The sequence below is a fragment of the Amblyomma mixtum genome, chromosome 2, assembly GCF_055824585.1.
Source record: "Amblyomma mixtum isolate Tamu chromosome 2, ASM5582458v1, whole genome shotgun sequence".
Lineage (NCBI taxonomy): Eukaryota > Metazoa > Arthropoda > Arachnida > Ixodida > Ixodidae > Amblyomma > Amblyomma mixtum.
In genome coordinates, this window is record NC_143013.1 from 280,821,149 (window position 1) to 280,843,916 (window position 22,768).

General features: G+C 44.5%; 1 protein-coding gene across 2 annotated transcripts in view; it reads left to right on the forward strand.

The window, feature by feature from the left end:
• LOC149364162 (cytochrome P450 3A41-like) overlaps positions 1-22,130 on the forward strand; it is a 26,694-nt gene extending 4,564 nt beyond the window's left edge. For both annotated transcript variants that reach the window (XM_089574147.1, XM_089574146.1), the window contains 14 exons: positions 3,274-3,370; positions 4,326-4,378; positions 4,750-4,846; positions 5,940-6,059; positions 7,007-7,095; positions 9,590-9,735; positions 10,205-10,320; positions 11,832-11,919; positions 12,683-12,840; positions 13,122-13,210; positions 15,693-15,830; positions 16,809-16,971; positions 19,552-19,670; positions 20,433-22,130. In XM_089574147.1, the coding sequence (XP_089430273.1) occupies positions 3,274-3,370; positions 4,326-4,378; positions 4,750-4,846; positions 5,940-6,059; positions 7,007-7,095; positions 9,590-9,735; positions 10,205-10,320; positions 11,832-11,919; positions 12,683-12,840; positions 13,122-13,210; positions 15,693-15,830; positions 16,809-16,971; positions 19,552-19,644 (1,447 nt within the window). In that variant the 3' untranslated portion in view covers positions 19,645-19,670; positions 20,433-22,130. The remainder of the gene's footprint in view (positions 1-3,273; positions 3,371-4,325; positions 4,379-4,749; positions 4,847-5,939; positions 6,060-7,006; positions 7,096-9,589; positions 9,736-10,204; positions 10,321-11,831; positions 11,920-12,682; positions 12,841-13,121; positions 13,211-15,692; positions 15,831-16,808; positions 16,972-19,551; positions 19,671-20,432) is intronic.
• The last annotated feature ends 638 nt before the right edge of the window (positions 22,131-22,768 follow it).

The window sequence follows — 22,768 nt, forward strand, 5'->3', positions numbered from 1 at the left end:
AGTGCTCTCTCCTTGTACTTTTGTACTTTTTTCAGTTTTGCCACGTCACTGAGATGACTGTTAGCAAACTTGGCCACCTCCCCAACCTATTCATATTTCTGAACCAGGGACATTTGGCGCTTTCATTTCGTCTGACGTGCTTTCAATTCCATCACTTAATAAAGAACTCAGAGAACTTACTTAACGCATGTCGCGCAACAAGCACCGCTGTGGGTGTTATCCTTTATTGCCGTGCCGCGCCGTTTGGCACTAAGGATGACCAAGAGGCGCTGGTCAATGGGACATGACGCACGGAGCTTTGAAGTCTGACCGCTCTTTTCGTTGTCCGTTTCCGTTCTTTGGTGCTTGTTGCATGCGGTGTGTAATTTCTCGCTGTCCACAGAGGCACGTCCTCCATGTCGGACTAAATACGCACTGTTGTTCTCATTCTGCTTGTGAACTGATTTTTCGTAAATTGCCGCTGATAGCTAGAGGCCTACCGGTGGGTCGGGGTGTTCCTCAAGTAAATACTAGCTTTCTGGTTATTCCGAAGGCACAGACTCCTCGATTTGAAGTGTAGCGAACAATTGACACTGGCCGGTATGTTTTGCGAGTGTAACGTTCCGAAAGGAAGGCACCTGTAGCGACCAATGAAGGACGCGCCTGCTACTAGACAGAGAGATTAAAAGCTAGAAAGATGAAACGCCGCCTCGATGCACGTTGATGGCCGGGCACCTCGCGTTTCCGGTTGCTCTCGGTGCTCGGCCTTTTCAGACTTAAAACTTTAGGACTCTTTTTAGTCTTTCTAGAACTTAGTCAACTTCCTCCCATTTCATCTAGCTTCGGTTTACCCCTGCGATCAAGCTGTCTGTCGAAGAAATGATTAGAAAGCAAGAGATTATGATACTTGCTGTTCAGGAGTGAACCCTTTACCGAATATACTTGTGGTATAGTACTGGTTCATGTTCATGCATATACTGAAGGCTAAATAACTTCAAATTCATCGAAACCCTCTTATGTAGCTTCCGAGTTGAATGAACGCCTAGCATTAAAACTGAATCACGCAACAGCATCAATGATAGCTGAAATATGCGCTATTTATTTGACACAACAGTTCATAGCAGCAGTGCGAGATCCTCGTATGTGGGCAATCTTGAGCGACTAGCAGGACAAAGTAAAATCCCTCGACATCGCGAGATCAATATTGTAGAAGACTAGGTTGGTGTACTAACGCTTGAAGAATTCTCTGAGGCTACAAAGGAGCAGCATAGCGTAGTCTTCTGGGGGCTATATCATCATTGCTTCCTGGAAACGCCGATGCAGAGGCAGCGTCTAGGTACGCCAATGCCAATATGCTACACCATCTTTTATTCCATTCTTAGGATGTAAAATGCGAGCTGGTGTGAGCGAAAACATCTGGGTCGAAGGAGATTACAGAAGCTATGACCTTTACTGCATCAATCCACTGTCACGACTTACAATTCCCCTGTCACTCAACAGGAGTTTGGAAACTCATTCAGCGCTTGCGATTGGGAAAAGCGGGCATGAAAACCTTTCTACATAAAGTTAGGTGCGCGGACAGTCGATGATGTGTGCTTGTCTAAGAGGACAAGTATGAAACTCATAGGCTGCTTAATTGCCCTCAACATGACAACATAAGGCCCAACTGCAGAATGGCTTGACGACCCTTGATAAAACGCCTTTTAGTTTCCAAACGCTCTTCGGTCCATGGCTTGACGAAAACGGGCAATTGTGGTGCTGGAATCTTTTTTTTGAGGACAGCGGATCCTTTGAATTAACTAGGAGCTACTTAATTTTCTAGAACTTAGATTCCCTACTTCACTGACCGAGAGCTCTACCGCATGCTGTCTAGGGTTTGTCTACATGTTACATGCTCATTAGTTGCCTGACAAACAATTTTGTGTTATCATAATGGGCTGGAGATATTATGATCTTGAGTTGCATCCTTATGTCCTTGCTTATTATTTTTTGTTCACTTATTGTATTTTTCGATTAGTTATCATGTAATAGTGATTACGTGTAATTTATTTTGGATTTCAGTCAGCAGTAATAGCGCGTGCATTACATACCCCCATTGTGTATTTTGTGCTGAAACTATGTTCTGCTAACTATTGTGCCACTATTTCCAGTGTGGTTTAATCCCCTTTGTAAAAAGGCATGGCCGGCGCCGCTTACCCAGTCAAACCGCTCCCTATATGTTGATTTCAATAAATAAAAAAAAGAAACAGCGTGAGTGCAGTGCACCTCACTCCTTTTTTTAAAATGTTTATTCACTGTATGGGAACGTGCTGTGTCACGAAAAGTTCTTCTGCACGGAAGCTAGCGCTCAATATTCTCAACATGGCGCATGTCCATTTCAAGCTGAAAGACAGTTATATTTTAGTGTTAGTTGTACGGCGTACACTGTTGAGCGAGTCCAGGCAGATCCGTAGCGCCCTTGTGGGCCGCGCCAAAAAGAAGAAGAAGGGAAGGAGAAGTGTCTGGTAGCGCAGCTGTGATTAGAAGACCGAAATTTCTCATTTACTGGCTGCTCTATAACGGCGATGCCCCAATGCCACATAAGTTGTGAACCTCGTCGCAAGAGGGAACGCCCGCGTAACACCACAGAAGACAAAATACAGAAGGGTGACGGCGGCGTCGCTGCGAACCGGAGTTAATTTTGAAAGAAAAGGCAGCCTGGCGAAAGTGCGCCAGAGACTGTGTACGTCGCGCACGAATTGATGCAGCAAAGAGTCAACGGCGGAGCAAATACGGATTCGAAGCAGCAGGACACCGAAGCAGTTAGGGAGCACAGGGCGCGTCCTCGGGCGATAAACGAGGGGCAAGTGATGGCCCTGCGGTTTGGGCACGATATTTTGTTGTCTTCATGTTTATGTATCCTGTCGAATACTTTGAACTCGCCTCTAAAGGGCTTTGAAGGAGGAATGTTGAAATTAGACCCCCGCATCCATTGATGCAGAACATCCTGCGCATCAAGTAAGAGCGCAGTGCACAAAGTGACATGTAATACACGTATGTTGTTCGAGAATAATTCCAGCAAATTTTTATCGAGAGGGAAACCCAGTAAATGAGATTGAGGAGCCTGGAATCGATAACAGCCACTGTGACATACCAGCTTTGTAATATGTATGTAGACTTGGTTACCGCACTTCCTTGTATAGTGCGGAGTTGCTATATCCTCTACAGCCCTTTTAGCATTTTTTAAAGCTTAAGTATTAATTTAAATTGCTAACTGGATTTCGTGCTTTTTCCTATGGATTCCTTGACTTGCAGGTGGGTTCGAAAGAAGTACACCTTCTGGAACGACAAAGGGGTGCCGCATCTGACCTTCTGGCAGTACTTGCGTTTCTGCGTCGACATCTACAGAAAGGTACTTCACTAGTTGTTTTTTTTCTGATGCCAAATGGAGGGTATAGAAAGGTCATCTACAGGCGCATGCCTCCTTGAACGTCTTTCATTAAAGGTCAGTGTTTTAACTATATAGGGTTAAGTGCCCGTTCAGCGGAGAACCCGGCGTAGTTGGCGTCGTCGCTGGTGTCTACGGAAAAGCCGGATTGGTCGACAGGGTCGTGACGTCACGCTTGAAGCTTCGAAATTAAGAGTGATTAAAACATTAGCAAACTGGTGATTACAAAGTCACAACGTGTCTCAAACGTCCTTACAACATGTGCGTACATAAAGCAAATGAATTGCACTGGAAAGAAAATTAGGGCATTTAGTTAGGAACCCTTGACCTCTGGGTTGCGTCAGACTCTCTACCCCTAGGCCATGCAGGCTAGTACGGTTTGATTAAAACTGGGCTTTATATGCTTGCCGTCCGGTCTCTCATGCAATGGCCAAGAGGAGTCGCTGACGGGATCCATTAATGCCATCGCTTATACCTTGAAAGGTCGAGCTTAAGCGTCCCTCAAGTTTTTATCTCAAACGGGACCTCCAAAACGACGTTAACGAAATGTGTGTACCTTCCAAGAACTTGAGAACACGTTTTCCAGAGCAGTAAACGTCGCCGCAAATGGTGGGCATTACGCGTGAGAAAGAGGTAAAGGGAGAATATAGACGGAAAAAATCACAGCGTAGTGACATTCTTTATTGCTTTTGCTTCCACAGCCATCATATTCTAATAGTTAAATTTCAGATAGCTCTAAGGACGTAGACAAATACTCTTTTCTGGTTTTGTTATGCTCTTCTCCAGCCCAGAACTATCTCGCTGATATCAAGAGAACTCGAAAGAAGGCCACTGATTAAAGCGTTACAGTTTTTTTTTGCGACGGTCACTTAAGGCATGTAAAATTGTTTGTTGCGTCTAATGTCATATTTTTTTGCAGCCCCTCAACTCTGTGATAATACGGAACTACACACGCTACGGCCGTCTTTATGGGTGAGTACGAAAGGAAGTTGACTCCGGCTGCACAGCTCTTGAAAGAGCTTTTGTTTTGTTAATAGCAAGTTTATCTAGTGTATGTTAGCTCACATAAAACAGCTCTGACAAATTTGAGGAGAGTGGACATATATGTGAATAAGCGGCCTTCGACCGATAACGCACCTGTCGAATTCGGATAAGACTCCTCTGTCTTAAAAGCAACCAAAAATAACCAACTACAGTGAAATGACAATAAACCAACTAGCCCAGTAAGCAACCGTTCTCTGTATTCCCTTCTTAGATGATATTAATGGAAGCCTCAGCCTAGGGCAGCGCAGTCCAGACATTTTAATTTTAAAATGCAATGGGCACAATCACTTCCTTGACAGGTCATATCAAGGGACAGTGCCGTTGCTTGTGGTCGCAGACCCAGAGATACTACGCGAGGTGCTGGTCTCCAAGTTCAAGAACTTTTCTGACAGAACGGTAAGACGTTACAACTTGTTCGAAGAGTACCTGAGTTGGCAAAGTTCTGCGGCTGGACTATACTGGGCGACAACTTATTGGGGCAATAAAGGTGAAGCTATGGGGGCGGACCTTAACTGTGTTCCTCCGCTAAATATTTCAGCCGCAGGGCGGTGCACCTAGCTATATCCAGGAAGCCTGGCACGTTTCTCGCTGCTCGGTTGCTTCGCTCTGTCGCTGTTGTAGCTGGCGCCATCTATGGAAGCTTCTCGCAACAGTACTTCCCTAGAAGATTCGTTATAATAAGGGAAGGTGTTTTTGCAGTGACTCTGTATCATTGAAAATTGGCAGTTATATTACAAGTATGAACTAAATAACCAATACTGCTAATATCCTATACTTTAAGAAAAGCTATTAATTGGTGCTGGGCTCTACATTGAGCTCCGTAAGACGAGAGGGCATGTTTCGGCACCACAGCTTTGGCTTCATTGCAAGGAAAAGTTGTCATGGAGTGTAGATAAGGATAACCTTGAGGAATAAAAGCATGGGGACGAGTTTTAAGTAACATCTCAGAAGCTGCATTACAGGCACCGCAGCGGTGGCACAATGGTTTGAGGATCCGCCTCGCATGAGGGGGGTGCGGGTTTCGATCCATAGTGCCGTCGAGAACCAGCCGGTGGTGCAATGGGTAGAAGCCTTCCCCTGACCTAGTGCGAGATTCTCTGGGGTGAAATGCTTGAAAATGGGTCTTTGATCACCCCTCTGCACAGAAAAATGGCTTGTTCCATGGCGCTTTTTGGCCAAAGCTGCCTTTTCGCCACCAGAATTCAACGCTATCATGATGTAGTATGGACATCGCCTGTGCTTATGCAAGATAGTCAAGATGCGTGGTTATTCGACTGCTTCAAACGCCTGCACAAAGCTCATGCTTGCTTAGCTATTTGGTCACGCGTACGTCAACAGTCTAACAAGCAGTCAGTGGCTTTGTTAGAGAACCGCTGAAAACTCTTCGATGTTTTCAGTAAGCGTTTTAAAGCTTAAAGAATGCGAAATCACGTGATGAAAAGGCGCTTCTTGGCATCAGCTGCAAAGGGTTTCCCATTGACCGCTGCAGGAAGCTCAGCGCACCAGCAGTGAGGTGTGGCGAAAGTCCATCATGAACCTCTCCGGCGACGAGTGGAAGTTGGCCCGGAACATCTTCACGCCGGCACTTACCGCCAGCCGGCTGAAAACGGTACGCACCTTCCGGCGCTTTTAGAGAGATTCTGCTAAGCGCTTGCTTGTAATGATGCATTGTCATACTTCCCTTATTTTACTCTCGGACCGAGATGTCGCCACCCTGCAGGGGGCATTAGGTTATTCTTGCTACGCAGGTTCGCAAACGTATACTGTCGCGAAGCTTCGTACTGTTTGTGTTTTCATCAAGGACATTCTGGCAAGAATAAAAGAAAGTTTTTGAAGCGGGCCTGTTATAGCGGGGACCTGGCGCCCAGTATTTTCACTCGTTCATTCATCTGAAGAAGTATGTGGCTGAAAAACTATTCGCTGATTATGAATTCACGGCAACAGTTCTGATGTAGTGTATATATAGGGTAGGCGGAAGACCACCGAATCCAAACGCTGATTTCCGAGTTAAACTATTGTTTCGACAATAGAGGCAAATATAAGGAAAAATAAAGAAATGTGAAATTATTACTTTCTAGTTTTGTGGAGTATGAACTTTCCACAACTATGCTTGCCTTTGTATCTTTACTTCGCGGACATGCGCCCGTCACTCGCTTTTACAGTCTCGGGTGCGTAGCTCTAAGAAGCACGCAAGCGACTGCTAGAAGATTATTGTGAAGGTGGTTTACCTAGCTAATGTTGCACAGTAATGACGGCCTTCTTGTAGTAACCGTGCGCTCATTGCACTTTTTTCTTTGAAATGGGCTATCGTATCCTCACAGGCCAGCAGTGGTTTTTTCATGTTTGACGTTAAAACATGGAGAGTCAACAAGCTTACCGATCAGAAGTGTCGAACTCTGGAACGATTCGAAAAAATTATTTTTCTCGCAATTTGTGAGCTGTCTATAGAGATACATGTTTTGAGCAGATGATTTGATCGATACAGCAGGACCACAAGCATCACGCAGGTCCTTGTCAGACACAAAATTCATCGCATATTAATTGACGCACTTTCAGATTCTCATGAAAATCAAAACGGTCGCTGAAAGAATGACTTCTAGGCTCTTGGAGGCTGCTGCGCAAGACAAGCCCGTGAACTTCTCCAAGTGAGTAACAACCGAGTGTGGGACAAACAGGTTACGGCTGTGCTTTAATATGGAACAGAGAAAACAAAACCATTGTTCTTTTTACTTTAAACTGGTCTCTTTCCGGATATACTAACGCTGTCAAGGGGCAAAGCCGTGAATGTCTTCGCGGCCGCTGGCTCTCCAAGTTTGCGAAATTCAGGGAGCCGAGAATTGGTGCTTTCTACACTGAAAAGTGCCTCGCATGTAATAAGGGAGAAGGTATATAATACTAAAAGGCGAAAATATATGCAGACTACCAACTGTTGATTTTAAAATCAGAGGCTGCATTGCGTTTCTCTACTCTTCGGGATCCTGTGGACCTTTGGCATTGTTGCCTTTCTGCGCACTTGTTCGCTTATGCCGGACCTGTGCGTGAAATCCAGATAGCTTACATAGTGCGCAGAACTCACAAAGTTACGCTTTTTGGCTTGCAGCCCTTCTTGCGTAGTGAATTGGCCTATTATGTTCGTTTACCAATAAAAGGATGTAATAAATAAAACACTAGCTGAATAAGATAAGCAAAATAATTAAGACAGAGAAGATAAATAAGATACTAAATAAGACATTTGCAGAGAACGTGCATGCCTGTAACCGTGAAGTAAGGCCTTGGACACTGAAATCTTCGCCGTTGGCCGTTTCCGCGGCAGAAACAAGCATACTTCGCTTTTTCACTCCTGGCTGTCTTTTCTCAGCCAAGCAATAAATAGCACGTGTTCTCAGGTGCAGTGCCCATAAGAGCTCAGGTGCAGTGTAAAGAGCAAAGCGAAAATTTCTCCGTCATGCACTTGTGCTTCACAGTGAATAGTGCTACAGCGGTATCGCCAGTGCTCACTAAAAGAACAAAGAGAAAAGCCGATATGTTTGGCGTTTTCAAACGGTCTTTCGCACATGAAGGGCGCGGCGTGTTACTACTGGCACACATAAAAAAGCAAGCGATTTCGGCTGCTCCACTTACCTTTCCACTTTCTTTATTTTACACTTTTTGCGAATGAAGTCGCTCAGTATTGGAGCGGAGTGGGCACCTCGTAGTCCCGACGTCACCAAAGCCAAGGAATAGACAACCGCCGTACTGAGGCGCCCTTTCCATCCACCGCTCCAGCGCTTTCAGCATTTGTAGCCGCAGCTCTGTACTCTCGAGAATACCGTTTCTTTTCTTGCAAACAACTGTAGCACAGCAGAGAGTGGTCGAGATACAAAAATTGCTGTGGCCCAACTCGGCTGAGCTAGGTTATACGGAGCGAAAGGCAACCGAACCAGTGGCCGATGTCGACGCGGAGTCGTTGGCAGCACTCGCTACCATTTTCCGCTTGAGACCCTCTTGTTGCCTGTGCCGCCGCTTCTTTAGACGTACAGTCTTTGTCAAAAGTAACCAGGCTCCATGGTTTGCTTTTCATTCGTATAGTATAGCCCTCGTGTCTTCCCTAAAGATCAAAAAGCTCTGTGAAGGTGAGAACAGGGGTTTTTGCCATACAGAGATTTAGAGCTTGAGGGCTGGCATAATAGCTTTAATACACAACTGAGAAGAAAAACGTGCAGCCTGGTTACTTTTGACAAAGACTGTACCTGCCGTTCTTTATCGGGTTAATCAACCAGACGAGCCTGCTTTCGCGATGTACGCGGCTTCGTGACGCTCTCTGTCGTAGGGATCGCTAGAAGCAGCCTGGCGCCTCCAATGCTCAGTCGAAGAACTCGTCCCGGTGACCGATTCTGGCTCCATGTCCTTGCGGTGTCTAGGCGGAGAGCGCTGGTCTTTATTCAGCAAGAGCAAATATCGTGGTTAGCAGCGTGACACAACTGACGAGAGCGTGCGGTCGGCGCGGCGGCGGAGCGAGTGGTAACAGCTGCGAGCAGCCACGTGGTATGACGTCACAGCCACCACACCCGCGCCGAGCCTCCAGTTTGAGGCCAAATCCAAGCGTAATGCGAGAAGGGAAGCTTTTCGATTAAAAAAAAACACAAAAAGGGAGCTGAGCGCTTTGTTTTCTCGCGGTTGTGAGAATATTCGACCCCGAGGGCGCGTGTTACTGAGACCAAATTCTTTTGAAACCATACATGCATCTCAGGATTAGTTTCTTTTTCCTTAAGCGAGAATAGATAGTTTTTGTCGTGGCGCATTCGAATACTCTCCGAACTTTGCGTTTCTCCGAGTCCGAACGGAATAAGGAACACCGGTGTTGAGGAGCGTGTGTTGAGGACTGTGAAGCTCGAAGAGGCTGTTTATATCAATGCGGTCCTGAAATGCCTTGCTTTACGAGTCAGCGGTTGAATAATTCTTAACGAAGCAAACTACTTTTGACGGCATCAATCACCTTTAGGCAAGGACAAGGGTAGACGATATCGCAGCGATGAGACAGCCAGAACCAAGAACCCTGCCCCGAACTGTGCGCTCTTTGCTTGTCTTGAAGTTCGTTTATAAGATGTGCATAGACCGCGCGCAATCGATAGAAAAAATAGAGATTGCTCGTATACGCAGGTTGGCCGAACACGCATCGCTCGACGCTACGGTAGCGCTCAACTACAGCGTCGACTTGGACAGCGAGAATGATCCGAACCATCCGGTGATGAAGTGTGTCGATTCTCTCTTCAGCAACACTGCCGGTTGGAAGGTGCTGATGATGTGTAAGTTATTCAGTATTATCATTTCGTGGATTGAAACATAAAGAAATATTATTGAACAAAGTAGTGAAGGAAATTAAGTGTATTTGGCAGTGGCAAATTTACCTTTATTTTTATATTAGAATTATGAGTGGACCTATAAATCCCCATAGCTAAACGTCATACTTGCATGCAGCGGAACGTGTTTTGCATGCAGGGAGTTTTAGACAGTCTTTTATTTTCCCGAAGTAATTCCTTATAACCAGATGAACACTTCATAAAGCTTTTTCCTTCTCTCTGCTCTCAGTGTTAGGTTAGGTTGCGTGCAAGTTTGTGCTTCCATTTGTGAGTGCTCCATGCGATTTATTCTAAGCAGCATGACTATAGATCACTTGCTAAAAACGAAAAACGAGATAAAAAAAGAGAAGCACCATTATACATGCCAAACAGTGACAGTTTCTTACATCGTGCATGTCACGATGCGCTTTCGCAGTTATGATGCCTAGTGTCTACAAGGCTTTGCAGCCAGACTACCCACCAAAGTCAAGCACGGATCTGTTCAAGGCTTTTGTTTCCCACCTGATGGAAGAGCGTAAAGCTAATAACAAGGTAAAACACTGTGCCTGAAAATATCTTTCGACTGTCCCGGCTGAAGTTTGAAGGAACTGACACGCCTCTACGGATGTTTGCTTAGAAAACCGGGATCGTGGGAACAGCCCGGTTCTAGATTTTACTTAAACCAAAGCAGTGCAATAGAAAAGAGTGTAAATGCTCACTATCGGACAGGAAGCTTCCCCGCGGTGCATGGGAACTTACTGATATGGATTTTTAGCTTTTAATTGCTCCAGGGGACGCTTTTCGTGAGGTTTCATTTCATTTTAATTTCATTCGATCGTGACGTCAGGAGGTAAGGAGGCAAACGGCCAATCACAAGCACGACCTGTTTGGATCTGACACTCTTCCTGTAGCCGCCCTATATTTGCCGCATCCTGTCCGACCGTGTCACATGAATCGCTCTGGGTCCATTATTCCCACAAACACTAAAGAGTTTGTTTTCTGAGCGAGAAGAATGGCCGATAAAATTTGACAAGCAAGTCAAATGCTCTGTCGTGCTCGCTCCTTTATAGGCGTCGCTACGCCAGTGCGGCATGAGGGTGGGTGCGTTTAGGCAGATAAGTGGTATCACGAGCGTCTTTCTGATACGAGCTGTATGACGTCATGCTTCATGGTGTACGTCACCGGTAGCAGCGACCAGTTGAATACTACCGAATAAAACGGGAATGAAATAAATTATTACAAAACGCAGCCGAGGGGTATGAAAAGGTCATAAGGCGCTGTGGCTTACAGAGGTGTTAAATGCAAAAGTTAGACAGAACTTTACAGTCAGTACTTATGTCATTCGTAAATATAACGCACGATGTTTCAGGATTTACGCAGGCGAATTGAATTTTGTTACCGACTTTTAACAAATACGCCACTTTCTGGTGCGGGCAGCTAGCGAAGATAAGCTGCGCATATTAATTATTATTTTATTAGTGGACGCGAAGTATAGCTTTCATACTTGAAGCAATGGCTACAGGCAGACATTCTTAATCGTCAGCAACAGATTAATTTTGGGGTGTTGGCCGGGCACAACACTTTGTTCGGGCCAGAGAAGAACTTTAATAGCATGTCGTAAGAGTACAATCAGCATATGCTGCCAGAGCTTCGAATGCTTCCTTGGAGATGACGTCTTCCTTATGAAGATTGTCTAGAGACAGTCTATAGAGTTGTTATAGACTCTATTGCCTTCCTATAGATATTTCTTTTTGCCTATTCATAGTGTGCAGACTGTCTATAGAAAAAAGTTTATTGAAAGTGTATGGTCATAAATCTATAGATTATCTGTAGACTGTCTATAGCATTTGTGCTGTCTATAGGCTGTTCTCTAGGATTTGTCTAAAGAGAGTCTATTGACTTTATAGATAGAAGTCGATGGACAGTCGGTAGACTGTCTCAGTCCGCATGCAACGAAATGTTCCATGGAATTTCAGCTTTTGGTATGCTAAGGACTAGGTTGCTTCCTTTGAATTGTGCAGCGAATATATGACTGACATGGATCCTTATTTACTGCGTTTCAGAAAGAAGATGACTTCCTTCAGGTCTTTATGGATGCAGATTACAACTGGGAGAGCGATACTGACAGGACGGAATACAGTGAACAAAAGAGTGAGAGATATGAGTTTCTTATTGTACCATCACCTGAAAGTTGACTAGTAAACAAGCGCAGATGTTCACATCTTAGTATTTCACATGACTTCCTGAAAAGAGAACGAAAACCATCGAATTGAGTTTCGAAAGGTTAGATATTTTCAAGGACATTGCTTAGTTAAAAAATTGCAGGCACTGGTGCCAGCCTGGTTCTAGCGAGATTTAGCTTTTAATATTTTAGCTACCACAGGATAGTCAGAGACCTGATTTCAATATACTTAAAGCTATAGTGCAGCCTTTTGTTTGTGCATTACGTGAATCAACAGCTTTGTTTTGCAACAATTAGCGATCATTATAGACTAGCTATTGTTATTTACATGGCTATCTAGGAAATGGAAACACCCAAAAGAACGCCAGCAAGCGACCACCAGCAAACTACGGCTTGCGTTGCACTCTTCTAAAGCGTTTTGTTTCATTCAAAATGCTTGGTGAAGTTTCCTTAGGAGCCCTGTTATACAACACAGAACAAAACGAAGTGTAGGGGAGGAAGTCTCAGTCTTTTTAGCAACGTTTCGGGAAGGAGACCTGTCTTCGGCGGTCTTCTTAATGAAACGGCCCCTAGCGGACTAAGCCGCTCCTCTTGTGACCCTTCTTCGTGTTGTTTTTTTTTTATCAGGGAACCTATTTTCGTGGTTTTCTCTCTTCCGCGTAGCTATGTTCTAGTGGTTAGAATCTTGTCAGAAAATGATAGCTTTGACACAGATTTAAAATGTGTTTGCAGAGATGACGCTGGACGAGATAACAGCCCAGGGGATAGTGTTCTTCCTTGCTGGAGTGGAAAGCGTCTCGACGACCGTCATCTACACTGCGTACTACCTGGCCCAGTATCCTGATGCCCAGGAAAGAGTTATTGCCGAAGTGGACAAATTTTCCTCTGAGGTATGCGAGTCACACCACTGCTTACATGATAAACCTTGTTAGCGATGGATGAACTCGTCAGTTCGCAAACGCATTTTCTAAAATAGATTAAGTCCGTGCACTCGGGTCTATGAGGCGCATTAAAAAGGCCTTGCTTTAAATAAGTCTTAAGATCTTCAGTACAAGCTGACTCATGGCTGAGACGAAACTGTGCGCGTCAAAATGAATTGTATTGATAAGCTATGTCCGAAGCAGTAGGAGTTTTTAATTATGCAGTTTGCGTTCTCCATTCTATGTTTCAGGGCACATTGACATATGATGCAATTCAAGACATGGCCTACCTCGACGCTTGTATCAAGGAGACGCTTCGTCTCAGCTCATCAGAATTTTTGTGAGCATTTTAACATTAAAATATTGTACATGTAGTGCGCTAATGCCATAATATAGAGTAGGCTCAGTGATTGAGCGAGGGGGTGGCTGAAAAGTTTTGGAGTTGAGTTTCCGCATGAGCTGTTAGGTACACAGGTGCTAATGTTAGCTAATCAACTTGTTAGCGTGCAGGCATGCCTTATTACCACAACAGGAGAATTGTGTGCGCCTTGGAATGTATGTACTGCAATTTAACAGGCCTTACAGTATGGGCGGTTGAAACAAGATTGAACGATACATTGTTCCAGGTAAAGGACAGAGAATGTCTTTCGCTCGTGGTTGTGACAAAATTACGAGGAACTTTAGCGGCTAAAGTGGTGAAAGGCGAAAGCCTGAGTGCTGCATTCTGCTACGCGATTGTTCACTGCACATTTTGTTGGTGCATTAATTAACTGCCAATTAATGACGCCTAAGCTTCGCCTTTAGGAGTGGAACGCGACAGCGTGTTGCAGCGCTGCCAGGGAGTCCAAGGAACGCCACCACCCGTTCGGCGCGATGCGTTGCCCTTCTTTGAACGCAACGCTTTTAAGGAAAGGAAATGGGGTGTAATTCTCTGTCATCTCGGTGGACTCCTGAGCCACACCGTACAGAAAGGGAGGAAGTGTGAGTGAAAGAAGAAAGAGGGGATGTAATGAAGAAAATGAAAATTGTATTTGAGGAAAGGAAGTTACGTATTAACTGTCTCACATATCTCAGGAGACACTAGTCGAAAATTGTATTTGAGGAAAGGAAGTTGCGCTGTAACTGTCTCACATATTTCGGTGGACACCCGTCAAAATTCGCGCGCGGTGAGTCACGACAATTTGGACCACTCTGAAACACGGACAAATATGCCTTGCTCGTCGGTAAATTGGTTTTTGAGGAAAGGAAATGTATCTGTCTCTTACATCTCGGTGGACACCTAAACCTCGCTGTAACGGGAAGGGAGGAAGATGGGAGTGGACGAAGACATCGTATTCACTTTTGTTCATTCCAAACCATCGAGCTGGCATGGCGGAGTGGTAGTGTGCTCGACTCGCACTCCGGAGACCGGGGTTCGATTCCCAAGCTCGGCTAATTTCTTACTCGGTTTTATTTATTTATCTGGTCTGACTAGAAAGGTTAATTAGGCTAATTGGTTAAGTAAGCAATTAACTAAACTCCGTACAACTTACTAGGAGCATCGCTATACGATCCCTTTAACTGGTTGCATAGTTATTAGCGAAAGTACAATTGGCTCCGTTCGAAATTCGCGCGCTGTGACGTCACGACCGTTTCGACCAATTGAAAAGCGTGACATTTCTGTCGACAGCTCCTGCTTACAACGATGAGACATTAAAGGCTTCCGCCTTAAAATGCAATACGTATGTTAGAATGCGATGAAATGCGATGCGATAGAAGAAGTCCATTCTTCTGTCAAGTCTCTTGGGTGAGCTTGATCGAAAGCACGATCTGAAATAATTCGCACTCCAGCGCTAATGAATTGAAAATTTCTTGCAACTAGAAATCATTTATGAGAATTTGAACACTGTTTTTGACATCAGAAATTGAAAAATTGTGATGCTGTTGACGTGACGTGATTAGTAATGTGTCGGTGACGTCATAATCATCGAGCTGCACTGATCACGTGAAGTGTTACGCTGACGCAGACCAGTGCCAACACTCACGCCACAAAATGAGCCACTAGCAGCATCGCTGCAAACGAAGAGAAACCAGCTGAACAGTAACAGTTGTATCGTCGTCCTGAAAGTTCTCAGCACACTCAGGCTATGTTGAGAAACTTGAAAGATGGGCATTTTAGCGCAATGTTTAAGGGCATCTCCGATGTGCATTTTACTGCAATGTTTAGAAAGATCTTTGAAGGTGAAGCGCATTTGTAACAAAGGAGTAATCACTCATTGGCGTTTACCCATGCGCAGCCATACAGCGTCAAAGGAAAGCGATGCAGCTGCCACAGAGACTACAAATACGGAGTTTCGGTGAAAGCTGTACAGCCTTCCTTTTAAGGCGAAAGCCTTTAATGTCGCATACTGTCGTTAGCAGCCGTGTCAGATGATTTGTCCGCATTTCGGCGTCACTACTTGAAAAGAAACTGCGGCCTCGAATCAAACAAGGGCCTTTGGCATTTGAAGCGGAGACGCTACCACTCCGCCACGAAGGCTCAAGGTTTGAGCATGAATAAAGGCGCATCTAGTGATGCATGGGTTTCATAAATAAAATAAAAGGAATAAAACAATAAAAAAAAGAAAAGGAAAAATAAAAACAATAAAAATAAAAACAGCGCTTGCGTGGATGCTAATGGGGAATGAATCCCTTTCGTGCATTTTGCGCAGCATTGTGCGAAGGTCTACCATTTTTTGCGCCATGGTCTTTGGTGGTTTCAGCCTTAGTGCAGTTTTCCATGGAAAGGACCCGCACGAAGGGAGTACCTAATCTGCTTTTGCGTTGCATTTTGTTCTTCGCAGTATGGCGCGTCTCTGCACAGAAGAGACAACAGTTGCCGGCATTCCCTTCAAGCCCGGCATGTGTGTTGAAGTCCCGTTGGCGGGCATTCACCGCGACCCTGAATTCTTTCCTGAACCTGAGAAATTCAATCCAGACAGGTAAGCCGAAACGATTAATCAAAACAGTAAATACTGCATACTGGGCAGCACAGAAGTGATAGCGATAGCTATAAGAGCTCGCTGAGGGCGCTCACGACTTCGCCACAAACTGTCCTTTCGCTTCTCTATTCATCGGATGTCTTTCTGGCTCAAAGATGTGGCCTCAAGGTGCGAAATAGATGTCATGTTTTTGGCACATGATAAATTTCTCAGCCATCTGGCGAGCTTTCATCGCGCGCACGTGAATGTCACCTGCACCTATTCAGATGACTTGAAACAGCAGCGATGCGTCTCCTGAAACTGTAGCAGCTGACCAGGTGAAGGTTTGAAAGCACCTCTCTCTCTCTCTTGCCCACATCTTTTAACCTCTGAAGAAGGAGACACGTGGGCTCGGAATAGCCGGGTTTCATTTCATGAGACTTTTGGTCGGATTGTCCGTTTCTTTCTCTATACTTGACAGCTTGTGCTCAGATCTAAGACAGAAGACAAAGTCAGCAAGAGGATGCACTCATGGTCATTGCTTCCATCTAGCACGTCAGTCAGCCAGCTCCATGCAAGCGTAATGTCGCTTGTAAGTTACCGGTTTTTCAGGGCCTGATTTTAGATGAAAGAAATTGGCCAGTGCGTTAGCACTCGACTGAAAGAGGACAACTATTTTCACATGAACATTTCAAAATTTCAAATGAAGACTTGGGAGTTCGAATCGATTCGTGATTGGGGAAATAAGCAACATTGTACAGACAGTAAAAAAAAAAGCGCACAGGCGAGACAGTGGACACTTTTCGTAGAACAAAATCGGCGAGTTCGGGCATCAGCAGGCTCGGACGTATTTGTTTATTAGTATTAAATAAATTACTCTCCGACCTAGTTGATTTCTGGTTAACCCTTGTTTTGTTGATTTTTCTGCCCGTATATATAACTGTATATATAACTGTATATAACGGTATATATAACTGTATATATAAATTTCCTCTACAGGTTTCTGCCTGAGAACAAAGACAACGTGAAACCCTTTACATTCATGCCTTTCGGGTACGGACCACGGAACTGCGTCGGCATGCGGTTGGGAATGATGCAGGCCAAGACATTTTTGGCCTGCTTGCTTCGACGCATAAAGCTTGAGACTTGCCCTGAAACAATGGTGAGCACATGACTCGACAACCAAAGAAGTCAAGATAAGAGTGTCCTAGTGCACTCTTTGACTTCCCTCCAGTCCTCACTGCCTAGCTTGCTAATGAGCTCGCGCCGAACTGTTTTATTGCATTCCTGCAATTTGTGGTTCTTTAGACTACAGAAGGCGTTTAACGTGCGACTTAAATTTCTCATTAATAAGGCAGTGAGCAATACGATCTGTCACTAACGTAGGAATTAAGTGGACTTCCCGATTGCCAGCTCGAGCTACTCCGCGTGCTGTGCTGCAGTGCTTGTCCGCACACTGAGGCCTCGCAAGCAACGGTCACGCTGACCGCGCAGCGAAAGCGGCGCATGGCGATACCCGTGCGGCCATCCGGACCCTTTTCACATAGTGATGGCGCCATACTTTTGTCTGCTGAATCCTCGCAGGCACCACGCTCTCTGTGGTGTGATCCGGAGCGTCAGTACAGACCCATACTTCATATCAACCCCAAATGTGACTTTCGCATGCCGCACAATCTAGATAGGCGTGGCCATAATTGCCTGCGCCGAATTCGCTTGTACATTTTTTACACAGAATCGTTTCTTAATAAAACTGGTGCATCAAGCAGCCCCCTTTGCTCGGAATATGTGGCATGTGAAAAGATATCTAACGCTTGCTCTGCTGCTGCTAGAATTTTAATACACACCGCAAGACATCGCTATGTACTTTAGGACCCCATCTGGACAGCGCCCTGTGCATGGAGGATGTCCTTGGACCTTGCAGTGATTCGATTTCGGCTGCGCATGGGACAGAATCCCTACTAGCTTAACTCAGTGACACGCGTTTGATAGGCACCATTTGGAAAAAAAATTGGTGGGGGTTTAATGTAGTTTAGCCGAGAACACGTGCGAAAGCAGGTGTTCATTCTTCAACTGGAGAAGGCAGTTAAGCTCCGCCTTAAGAGCACGACGCGATACGAGCAGACGGTGAATGCACATGTATGCAGAATTTTTCATTCTCTATTTAACATTCATATATGGAGTTGAATCCTCATACCACTACCAGCGCAATGGCGCAGCGGTTAAGAGATTTATCACTGCACTGGCAGATGGCTGTTTATACCACAGCCACCGGTAGGTATTGTGCGGCCCATGTTGCTCTTCCCGAGCAACCTCTCGCGCAGCTGGCCCGACGCTCTTCCGAACTTACCCGAGCTCACCCGAGTAACTCGGGTAAGCTCGGGTAACTCGGTTTGCTAGGCGCTGCGCCATCTGTTGGAGGGCAGCTGAAGCGGTTTGCTAGGCAACGGCAAAGGGGGGGTCCACAGACCACGCGACGAGCGGCTAGACCTGCCGTAGCATTGCTTTGGCAATAATATCCTTTGTGTTTATGAGTGTGCGAGTGTTGTTCATGCTTGATTTCACCTTTCACTCTTTTTTTTTCGTTTCCCTCTTTTCCCCCTCTTCCTTCACCCTCATCGGGAATAGCATGCCAGGTTACCTACCAGGCACACCTCTCCTGCGATCATTAAAATCTCTCTCCCTCCTCTTTCTTTCATGCATTAGCTGTAGCCCCCATAAACGAGAAGAAACGCCTTATAGAAGTCTAGCATTTTTGAGCAAGAAGGCTAGACAAAACATAAATACACTCTGTACATACAGTAAGGCGCAAGTAAAAGCTAAAGAAACGTGGGGAGGATCTTCCAAAGGCTTGTGGGGAGAGCTACCGATACCACGTGCTGTTGCAGTGTGCCTCACATTGACTTCGTTTTTATTTTTTGAACCCTTTAAGGTCGAAAATGATGCCATAAAGTAACTAGTTGCAACTTTCATGCATGTTTAGATCACAGTCAACTCTGAACCAGATGCTTGGTGGTAACAGCCTAGATAAGCTTTCCGCAATGCGGGTTTACCCTCCTTAATGCTTCACTGTAGTTGATACTTAACAAAAAAGAAGCTACAATGGTGCCCTTCGATCTGTATCTCTCTGTAGATAGTAGATAGATAGTAGTAGTACGTATCTCTCTGTATCTCTAAGCGCTCTGTACTATCTTCTCCTTCTTCCTGTTTTGTGCTTGCGCTGCTGATACATACGGTCTGTAAGGCCCTTGTGAAACCGGCGGTGGGATTCACTTTAAATTTAATGAAAGGTTTGTACAACGCTGCTCTAAGTAAATAAATAAAGCAAAGCAGCAAGAGCAAAGCCTCCAACCGTTTTGTGTACAGTCATAGCGTATGCACGAACACCCAGTTGTGCGTGGTAGTACACACTGTAAGAAAGCCGCGGTAGTTAAAACGCTGTAATTTTCAATACAGTAAAGCAGTCTACGTTGACGTGCAAAGTGACACCAGCACTAAAAACTGCAGGAACGAATTATAGCTATTAGATTCTTACGCATCGAAACTAAAACCATATTCTGTAGTGATGACTATATCAAGCATTACATAAATTTCTGATACGAATGCGCTAGTATCTATGTTATGTACAGGGTGGTTGTGCATCTCTTGTGCATGGTCTAATAATAGCAGAAGTGACTCTTGCGATGTTCTTTGTTTCATTTCGTGCTTAAGTGATGCTTATATATTTTCTTTCCTTTCTGCGCAGGTGCCTTTGAAGTTCAAGCCTCGTATGCTTCTTCCTGTAGCAGATGGTCCGGTGATGCTCAAAGCGGTCGCACTCACCACTTCGAGCAGCTGATTCGCAGATCTGGTGGAAAGGCAACGGTACGCGTTGAGTGCATGAATTTAGAGAAAAGTAGTTTGTGCCCGAAGAAGTGTATTAGTTATGTCGAGTAAAAGTTGATTGTGAATAACACAATTTTAGAGAGACAGCAAGCAGTCTTAGAATACGTGCATGCTCATTGCTAAACATGTCGAAATGGATTTGCTAGTCAGATTAAATTATCTTTTTTTGTAAAATCTTGTATAAATAAAGCTTTTAGGTCAGCTAAACACTGAAATAGGATTTACTAGGGCAGAAGAAACCTGGCGCTTAAATCTACTAAAATTAGCGGAATCAAAGATTTTTGAGCATTGGCCCCAATTTTTGAATTTTCAGCAGTGGTGGCCTAAGCATTTGAACATTCGCCCCGTATGCAGGAGGTACGGGGTTCATTCCCCAGTGCCGCCAGATTCCCGCCGGTTTTGCAGTGGGTTAAAGATGGTTCCGTTTAGGTTTTGTGGGTTCGGCAACACAGGCTAAAAGGGCGCCGTTGTGTAGGGCTCAGGATAACTTCGACCACCCGGGGTTCTTTAACGTGCACTGACATCGCACAGTACGCAGGCCTCTAACATTATGACTCCATCGAAATGCGACAACCCCGGCCGGTATCGAACCAGCGTATTTTGGGTCAAAACAGCCAAGAACCGTTTACGCAGAACCATTTACGGTGTGTTACCTAGATTTCACATCCTGATTTGCTGCTGTCAGCCCGCTCCATTACAGTTTTCTATTTCATCGCCCTCTTACTTTTCCACATTACGCAGGTGCTGTGCAGCTAGCCGCTTACTTCGGAACAAGGGGAACGCCTTTGTGACGTATTCCTTGATATTCCAGCCGATTTCACAAGAGTGACTGTTACTTGGCATGCTTGAAGCTGTCTGCTTCCGTACTGCTACTCCGGAATTTCGACGGCGCTGAGAGCATTGCCTCGGTGCCTTTTACTAAATACTGTCTTTCATAAATTTCGGAACGGTACATGTCTACTCCTACAAGATTTTGTTGTCATCATGAAATGTACATCATTCAGCAATTGCTCTTCATATTCGTTTTTTTTTGTTACTTTAAACATTCTTACGGAAATGAGATTCCCTGTTTTGCATGACGGCTTGAAAATTAACGGGTATTTTTAGGTGTTAAATTTGCACACTCTTTCTATTTTGCTGTTGTGTTCATGAATGAAACGTCTGCAAGATAGCAGGAAAAGATGCATGGAGTCACGTTTCGTTTGTAGTTTTTGAAAATCTGCTAAGACTTACTGGATCAGCACGTAAAAAATAGAGAAGGAGCCAAAACAGTTGCTTTGAATCATTCAGCCTACGAAATGAATTGAAAGGGGAAGGATATTACGAAAATAGAAGTCCATTTCGTGAACTCCTCGGATAAATTTCACAAGATTCGTCCAAAAGCGTTGCCTATTTCCACCATAAGTGAGGTCAAGGAAATACTCACATTTATGTTTATCTTCAAAGATGATATGCATGACGCCACTGCATTGTGTTTTGTCCCGTCCATCTCAAGCAGCTCACCTGGTGTCCTAGCCAAGCTAGCTTACGAAGCTCTTAATACAAATTTTGATAGCAGTTATTACTGGGTACCCGCGCGAATGGTCACAATTACGAAAAACTGTTGGTAAACTTTCACAACTCCTTGTTCTGGCAGTTAAAGCTAGTGATTTAAATATGGTGGCATATTCGCCTCACAAAAACTAGACATAAGCGTGACCATTCCCACGCTCTTTATAGTATTTGTGAACGTGTATTCTCAGCAGTTGCTTCAGTTTCATCTGTGGCGCCGGTGGCATTTAGTTGATGCGTTCATTTGCAGTTTGTAGCACGCAAAATGCTTTTTTCACCAGGAATGGCTGCACGACCATTGCGGTATAGTCACTTGCTTGTTTTGTTTACGATGTGCTTTGAGTACGCCAGAATGATGACCTGCAATTCGCTTTTTCCCCGCTTACGAAAGGAAAAAAAAATAGAATCATATTCAAGAAGAAATTTTCACAGCTTCGTTCTTCGAAGAATATTTAAATATGTTGTGCTGTAACTTTTTTTTGCTTTGTATGAATTATTTTTTATTCCTCGCAGCGGCGATTCCAATTGTGACGTCTACCAGTCCTTCTAACGTAACTGTTTAGCGTGCACTACATGCAAGGGACGGTGTGTGATATCCGAAGATCGTAGTTGGGGTGTTCACACATATTTTCTATTTGGAGTGAATATTTGTTGTGATGACCTGACTAAAGAAATTTTGATCTTCCACTTCTTTTTGTGTGCTGCTAAAAATACATTTATTATGTGCCAATACTGTGCGTATAAGTGGCGTTGTTCTTAACCCCATTTAAATTAAGTGCTATAGGCGGGTATATCTTTTTGTATCTATAACTTTTGTGATTGTGATAATTTCTGTTTTGAGTGTGTGCTTTGCAAACTAATATGCGGTCCTGTAAATTCAGTCAAGCAATAAAAATGGTATACTGATTGCAAATTTCTTGGTCTCCACACTATGTATGCTTGAACTACATCTAGGGATTTGCTGTTTGTTTAGCCCGATAAAAGGATTGGTGACCAACTTACCTCAACACTTAAACCTTTCCGGGTAAAAAAAAATGATATTCAGAGATTAGCGTATGTAGGAGAAAGATAATGTTAAAATGTCAGAAAATTTAAATTCCGTCGGCTCTATACAATTTCTACACGATTCCGAACAGAATCAGTGGGACCTGGTGAGAAATGCCTAATTCTGCCATTTATTTGGAATCATAAGTACTCCGTTATTTTTGCATTGCGTGGGGGCCAGTGTGCGGTCTTATGGAAGTGCAATTCTTGAATTGGTTGAAGGAAAGAACTGGTTCTTTTGAGAGATTTTCTTTAAGAGGCAGGGAGACCACGGTCCCAGTATCCACATTTCCTATCTCCAGCTCATAACATCTACTCATTGCACTAAATAAAAATCTGCAATGCGAATTTCTCAAAGATTGAGTCAGTGCAGAAACATTTCAAATATTCGCGCAGTGAAAATGCTCCTTGCGGTTGGGGATCAGATCCATGGTTTCTCTGTTCGTCATTTTTAGGCTTTTCAAGTTCACAAAAAGCACCAT